General features: G+C 37.2%; 1 protein-coding gene across 1 annotated transcript in view; it reads left to right on the top strand.

The window, feature by feature from the left end:
• Positions 1-4944: 4944 nt before the first annotated feature.
• The window catches only part of spon1b (spondin 1b), a 64995-nt gene continuing 61447 nt past the window's right edge, over positions 4945-8492 (top strand). Inside the window, exons 1-2 of the mRNA XM_079860099.1 lie at positions 4945-5794; positions 7010-7116. Of these exons, the coding sequence (XP_079716225.1) occupies positions 5566-5794; positions 7010-7116 (336 nt within the window). The 5' untranslated portion in view covers positions 4945-5565. The remainder of the gene's footprint in view (positions 5795-7009; positions 7117-8492) is intronic.

Below are 8492 nucleotides of genomic sequence, written 5' to 3'. Positions count from 1 at the left end.
TTTTTAATACAATAGGCAGTGAATCCTTTCAAAAGGAAATGCTACTTTTGCTCTGAGACTGCTTAGGAACAAGCTTTGAAAGACTTTGAAAGGTCAAGGAGAATAAGTCTTTACAATATGAGACGAGACTCTTCTGTTCATTTTATATAACTGAAATCTTGTCTCCAGGTTCTGAAAACTCCTTCAGTAATCTGTGCTCAAATATGTTCCAGTTGTCCGAGCTACATCTGCGCCATTTCCCAGACAGGAGGCTTCTACATGATATGCCAACTGAGGTAAGAGAAAACGCAGACCTCGCGGTCGTTCTTTACAGCTACACCTACTAATTATCAAGGGAAGGTTCCAGAATGGAGGGTGTTTCAGGAGAAATGGGCATATGGACTTTCTTTGCATCACTTGCCTCTAAGTCAATTAGAATGCTACTAAGAGAAAAAGTCCCCAGCACAGTACATTAGCTGCCAGTGATTTGAACATTTATCACTTTAGGACAAGAGGCCACTGCGCTTGCCTGCATAATGGTCCTTACCCTTTTGGGGGCCAAGAACAATGTTGTATGTAGACGTAACCACCCCTGTGCTCATCTAGTGCAGGGAGTGAACGCTTTAAAGACAATAAAAGCCTGAAGTTTGGGTTAGGTTTCGATTTTTGTCTTATCTCGCATAGGAAGATGGAAGCATGTTTCTGCTTCAGAATAAATAAAAAAAATCTATCAATCATGATTTTATTTAATCAAGTAATATTTGTTCACAATTGCGACTCGATTTGTCATAAATGTGACTATTTTTCGTAATTTAGATGTTTTCCAAATTGACACACAAGTGCAAATTTAGATCTTTCATTTGTGTTTTTACTCACAATTACGAATTAATATTTTACATTTGCAACTATTTCTCACAATTACGACTACATATCTCATTTGCAATTATTTCTCACAACTGCAAATTTATCTCTCACATTTGTGACTATTTCTACCAATAACGACTACACTGTAAAAAGTGAACAGTTGGATCAACTTAAAAAAATTACTTCAATTGGTAACACCTAAATAAATTGTTTTCTCAACTTAAATTATCACGTTTTTCACGATAAAACGTGATAATTTAAGTTGAGAAAACTTAATTTATTTAGGTGTTACCAATTGAAGTAATTTTTTTAAGTTGATCCAACTATTTACTTTTTACAGTGTACAGTTTATCTCTCATTTGCAACTATTTCTCTCATTTGCGACTATTTCTCACAATTGCGAATTTATATCTTACATTTGCGACTTTCTCACAATTACGACTTTATCTCTCAATTGCTAATATATATCTCTCATTTGCAACTATTTCTCACAGTTGCTAATTTATATCTCACATTTGCGACTATTTCTCACAATTATGAATTTATATCTTACATTTGCGACTATTTCTCACAATTACGACACCATCTCTCATTTGCAACTATTTCACACAATTGCAAATCTATATCTCACATTTGCGACTATTTCTACCAATTGCGAGTTTATATCTCAAATTTGTGACTTTCTCACAATTACGTCTGTCTTACATTTAAGACTATATCTAACATTTCTAGTTCTTACAATTGTGAATTTTTATCTCACGTTGGCTTTTGTGTTTGTCTCTTAACTATTTCTCACAATTACGACTATATGTCTCATTTGCGATTGTTTCTCACAATTGTGACCACAGTATATTTCTCATTTGCGACTATTTCTCATATTTAAATAATATTTAAATATGTTTAATTATATTTAAATATCTCATGACTAATTCTTATAATTACGACTATATCTCACATTTGTGATTATTTCTCTCAATTACGACTATTTCTCACAATTGTGACTGTATCTCACATTTGTGACTTTGACCCGGTTTCACAGACAGGGCTTAGATTAAGCCAGGATTAAGCCTAAATTCAATTAGGGCATTTAAGTAGCTTTTATAAACATGCCTTAAAAGAAACATTACTGGTGTGCATCTTGAAACAAGACAATTGCACTTTTGAATTAAAAGCTTTTTTAGCACTTTTCAGACAGCTGTCAGTCATAGGCAGAAACTTCTCCTGAGTCTGCATCATTTGGGATTATAGTAGTGGCTTCAACATGAAAACAAGCATCACAGCCTTATAATGTGTTATTCATAATGCTGAGAACTGACTAAATCACTTTGACTTGAAAAGCACTGTGTGGCTTTTAGCTCTGCAGGTCCACTCCTGCCTTGGTCTCCAGCTGTCTTAAAGTCTGCTGACGCAGCATGTGATTAACATATACATGAGAGGTGTTTCACACCTGAGCTTTTAAACAGCATTTCTCTGTGCCGCATGTGGCCAAAACAAATTTTATATCAGAAAAGAGTTGAGTCTGTCAGAATTGCAGCTTTACAATTCACTGTGATGTCTTAGGATAAAGAAAAACATCATATGATGTGTGCCGACTGCCGATGCACTCAATGACCTCGTTGGATATCAGGACTGTCATGGAACTTAAAAGAGAGCTTCCTGGCAACCTCAACCATTTCCTTAAGTAGTAAAAGCTGTCTCCGTGAGACATTAAATTGCCATCTGGCTTAATCACCGATAGGTTTGACTCAAGTCAGTGTTACCAAACTGACATCTGGACGCAAAGCAGTTTCATACTTGAAGGAATAGTTCACCAAATTTTTTTTTTTTTTTTCACCCTTATGTCTTTCTAAACCTGTATGCTGTTATTTTTGTAACAAGCCTACTGTATATTACACATACACATCGAAAAGAGCAGCATAATGAGTAAAATATCTCAAAATATCACCTTTTTGTAAAATGTATACACTAAGACTAAATAATACAAACATTGAATTTTTTTAGTGAACTATCCCTTTAAGATGACTAGCATTTAAACGGCCAGCAGTCACACCGCAGACAAAGTCTATGATTTGTCTGGTTGAGCTGAATTTTTTCACCTCCTTCTCTATATTTAACTAACTCTTAAATTGCTGAACTTTGTCCTTGGACTCTGTGGGCGAAAAACAGGACGAAACGAGGAAAAAAGGAAAGAAACGTCAGTCCGCTTGCCATTCCCCATCCGTATACCTCCTCTAAACTTTCTTTTCTCATTTCTCTCCAGAGTTTCACAGCCTGTGCCAAAGATGAACTGAAGCATTAACAAGCTCAAATGCTGCTGGTGTGTTTCTCTCACACAAGCCCCGAGCTTTAGGCCAATACAGCCAAACAAACCTTCTACCATATTTCACAGCCCCTTGAGTTGTCGCAACCCCAGGCAGATCAATAGGTCGGGTGACAAGATCACACACATAGTGAATGTGTGAGGTGCCAAACTAACAACTCAGCCTAGAAGGTCATCTCCTATAGTCATTTATGAGCAGATTTGGTCTTTGTATTGTTAGAAAGGACTTTGGTTTGCCCTTTTGGTGAATCATGCTGTTTTGTCCTTCAGTGAGAGATAATCAAAGGTGGTTTTTGTAGGGAAAAAAGGTCCAAGGCACACTATTTTTTCTATTTTCTATTATGAAATATCCAGGTAAATACAGGCTTTTTAATAAACCTAAAAAAAAATTAGGATATCAGAAATGCAAATAGAGTGTATTTTAAGCTGACTCTTTTCTATATATTAAAATAACCACATTTGTAAGCTAATTAAATGGTGTGTTGAAGAATGGGAAATCATTTTCATTAATTATTAGGGAGAATTCCAGTGCAGTCAGTTAGGATGCATTAATGACATCTGCTGGTGTGTTTCTCTAACTTCCTTCTGAACAGACAGATATGCAGCGTCCAAAAGTAATTATTGTAGATTAGTGATTCTGCTGGAGGCCCTCAACAAATTTTCAAGGGGGCGACAAAATGATTTAAAATGAGGGGAAAAAAACTGTCTTGGCCTTGTATAAAAATAATATGCTGAGACCAAATTTGTGCAAACTCAAAAATTATGTTGATAAAATATATATTTACAAATTGCACCAAGTTGCTAATGATATCTGAGTCCACATCAGCGATTTCAAGGCTAGACTGCTGTTACAGCACTGTTACACTCCCATTCAACACTAATGTAAGTTTCCTGTCAAGAATTATTTAAGCAAATAGGCCTGTACATTTTTAGAAATGTAATTTATCAATATTCAGTATTACAATGTGCAGCACTGTAAAATATTGCAAGGATTGTTCCAAATTTTACTTTTTTACTGTGGAATCTACAGAGCCCCTAAAGGGACATGGGAAAAAATAAAGGAAACAAAATATGAGATGGGAGGAAAAATTATGTCAATATGCTTTTGTTTTCTCCCAAGAAACTTTGCATTCACTTGCAAAATGTTGTGCGTTCCCTCAAGAAACTTTGCGTTCGCTCGTAAAGAACTCAAAAGTTTTGCCAGCAAATGCAAAGTTTCTCAGTGGAACGCAAAGCTTCTGCAAGGGAACGCAAAAGCATTGAAATACTGTATGTTTTTTCCTCCCATCTCATATTTTATCCAGCATCACCATGTCCCTTTAAGGCTCCATAGAAATAAATGCAGGCTAGATCATTTCTTTTCGTAACTTAAACAGTAACTCAGAAATATACATATTTTAATTTTCATAATTTCAAAATGAGTTCACCGACTTTTAGAAGTCGAGGCATCAGTGTTTGTTTTCTCGCCCCATGATCGTTCGGAGCGGGTTTCTCTCACTATTGTGAAAGGGAAAACCCGAAATGGAGCTGGAACAGAGCGATACAGAGCGCTTTGAGCAGGGAGAGGAAATCACTCCGTTCCACTCATATATGTATTTCCAGTCCGGTTTTCAGTCTGAATGTTGGCCAATTTTGTCTGAAAAATAAATTACCCTATAATATTTACTTTTATAGAACTGTTGTAGGTACATTAACTTTATTTTCTAGTATTGTAGACAAGCACGGTTGTGATTGCATACAGATATTCAGTACATCAACACAGTGTGATAGCTACTGCTTTCTTATGTAATTAAAACAAAAAAGTCTGTTGGACCGGAAATAAACAGTTAATTCCTCACATTAAAAATATGTGCCCCCAAATCATTCTCTTGCATAAACAACCATAACAGACGGAGGAGTTCCCAAAATCATCCTCCATGTCTCCTTAGTGCGCAGCTCCCTGTGATTCCTTTCTCCTGCTGCTGCTGCAGCTCGCGGCTGTTCAAACATTCGCGATCTCTCTCTCCTCACAGCGTCTCACCAAGAATGTCAGCCGTCTATGTCTAGGTTTTGTTTAAAGTCTGAATCTTTTCTCTTTAAGCCTGAGCTCGGTTATCAAGGAGACCATATAGGTATTTCTCAGTGTGAATATCCTTTGAGTAAAGTCAACATCTGAGTCTTCTGTCTCCGCGCTCGCCAATCTCGCGCACCGCGGACACGGGACGATCAACCGTCCGCAATCTCCTCAGTGGGAATGGATACGGTGTCTTTGCTCTTTTTTTATTCGTGAATGGACCCCAAAATAGACAAGTCTGGTCGATTTATGTGTCTGTTTGCTTTGGCCGTCTTTTCCAGTTCTTTGACTGCGTTTACTTGCTGGTACTAGATTACAAACTTGTGTTTGGACAGCCAAAGAAGGAGAAATGATGGACAAAGACGGACTGGTTGTGCTGTTAGTTTTCTTAAATGTCTTTTTCGTCCACACGGATGCGTTCAGAAGAGATACCACAGAGAGACAGTCGAGAGCCGAGGGTGGTTTCTGTCGGATCTTGAGGACGCAGACGCGAGGCGCTCGGAGAGAAGGACACAACGAGTTTCGCCTCAGAGTTGAAGGAGACCCAGCAACTTACCAACCCGGGAGCACTTACAGAGGTTAGAAGTCACAAAATGTGCTTTTACGCCCAACTTAAAAGGCTTTTAATGCAAGCCTGTCCAAAAAACAGCATGTGTGGAGTTTGTAAATATCGATGCGTAAAGCGTCGTCTTTAGTGCATCTTCTGCAGGTAAACCAAGTTTGGCTGACACTAAAATACTGAACAGTGTTTTATGTGGTTGTGGATATGTGTGATTATTGAAAAAGTTTAGAAAACCTGTTTTTTTGCAGCAAGAAAACCAAAGAGGACATTTGGATAGGGGAGAATGGGATTTTAGTAACACGTTTTGTTTGTGTGTGTGTGTTTGGTGTCTCAAATTTCGATTTAATATTCACATACTTGTCTGCTACAAATTGAAGTAGGTTACACATGTACAAAACTAATTTGTGTCAAGTATCAAGAGTCCAGTGGATACAACAAACACCACACTGTAACTAATAAAAAAACATGATATTATGGGCATGAATTTAGTGTGGAAATCACGTGTTAAAAAAAAATCACTGCTGTTTCATTTAAAACATTTTAATTCCTATTCAAAACAACAAAATGTTATTATAAATACAGAAATAAGTACGACAATCTGCTGTTTCGGATTATGCCAGTTCTGCCATTTAACATCCATTATTATGATTTCTAACCAAATTATAAGAAAGACATTATACTTTCAGAATGTTTTTGTCTTTTAAATCCTTTGTTTTCACACACTTTACAACTTTTACTGTCACATTAGGAGGATAATGGTCATCTATGGCCTCATTTCTAAACTGTTACAAACCTACCCAGTCTCCCCTACAAGTGAGAATCTGTTAGACAACATTGTGACTGATTTGAAAAACTATTTGCAGTATAACCTGGTGTATATTTTAATGTTTCCACAATAATTTACCTGTCAGGATAAGTTTAATATTGGTTTTAACATCAAAACGCCCCATAACATGATATTTACTGCCATTTGGATTCATGTAAGTGGCCTTCATTAAGCAGCAGATGCCTTTTTATGAGGGTTTTATGCCCGGCGTGTTTGTACATGCATATGGATTCACTGCTCCATGTGAAAAGCACTCGCACATCCCACACACACTTACACGCAAATGTACAGTACGTGCCAAATGCGAGAGCAGTTTGCGACTTGCCCTGGCACACTGTTGAGATCTGACCTACTGTTAAGCTCATTTCTGGTACCTCTGACCTATATTTTGTTCTCTCTCTCCAGTCAGTTTGTATGCCTCCAGCCCATCTTACTTTCGTGGCTTTACCCTCATTGCTCTGAAAGAAGGAAGGGAGGGCATCACTCCTGACGATTACGCCGGCACTTTCAAGGTGAGGGATTGCAGTGACCCCGTATAACTGCCTTGAACTGTGGCAGTCAAAGATGACAGTCTAATTGCAGTCTCAGCGAAATGATTTGCAGTTTATGTCAGGGTTGCATCTGCATGTCTGTATTTAGACGTGGTGCGTTTTAGGAAGAAAACGACCATTAACCCTTTGACGCATGAAATATTAAATCATAAAAAAACACATTTGATAACAAAACAAGAATAAAGTCTTTCTCTTTTCCCCAAATAATTATGTATTTTGAAATAAATAGTGCAAAGAGGATTTCATTTTTTGTTGTCATAAATAAAAAATATTAACATAAAGAGGAAAGTCCTATGGAATTATCGGTTGAATCGTCCCTTACTTAAAGTCGGCATGAAACGAAAGGTGCAATAGTCTTTTTTTCCCTATTGTGAGTAACATATATCAGAGTTAAACAGCTTCTCAAACAATAAAATAATGTTGGGCGGGACTTGATTTTGTCCATTGAGAATTGATTGGATGGTTGTGGTTTGCTATTGCTTGTGATGTCATGCGAGTGACTGGTTGTCCCGCCCTCTCGCCAGTAAACACGTCATTAGAGAAGAGAAGACAAGTCACTGCAAGAGAGAGAAGTTATTTCGATTAAAGATTATGACACATGAATTAAAAAAAAAAACGTAATGATGTGCACAGATAAATCATTTATAATAAATACTGCAATATTCCATAAAAAACAAGAATTGTCCTTTTTGATTTCATGGGGACTTTTTTCCATCTTTTGCCAGAGAGCAAAGCTGAAGTTGACTCAGAAATGTTGCTCCTCATTGGTAACGCACTGACCGTCTCACAGCCGTGTCCTCTCTGAAAGACAGGACCCCTATCATTTAGTACTCTCCACATCAAGCCGTAGTGCTTCCCAAACTCAAGCAGGAAGGCTGTTAGCGCGGCATCTCTCCCCCTAGATCTCATTAACTGTGGTTGCCGCTCTACACTCCTTACCGCTGTGTTTTTCAGCGCTCAAATTGCCTGGCGGATGTTAGCAGACGTCCTCTGCTGAGGTCTTTAACTGGGGAGTCTTTCGTCTTGACAGACTAAATTGAATGAACGAAAAAACACAATAAAGGCAACTACAAAAAGACAAAATGACAAAAAGCTGTGGTTTTGTCCTAACCGTTTATGAAGCAATGACATATAATGATGCTGGAGATGTTGAAAAGGAGAAATCTTTTTAAAATCTAGTTCAAAGAGTTTTTAGAAATGTGTTCTTTCAATTCTTTTTGGTTTAATTCATTTTTGAGATTTGATTTTTACTATTGACTAAAAAGTTGCTTTCAAGCACATTGTTCTTGGCATTTTTGTTATTTAATTTTAATTTTAATTTTTTACATTTATTGTGA

Source organism: Squalius cephalus, assembly GCF_949319135.1.
Source record: "Squalius cephalus genome assembly, chromosome: 23".
Classification (NCBI taxonomy): domain Eukaryota; kingdom Metazoa; phylum Chordata; class Actinopteri; order Cypriniformes; family Leuciscidae; genus Squalius; species Squalius cephalus.
This window is presented reverse-complemented; position numbering and strand designations above follow the sequence as displayed.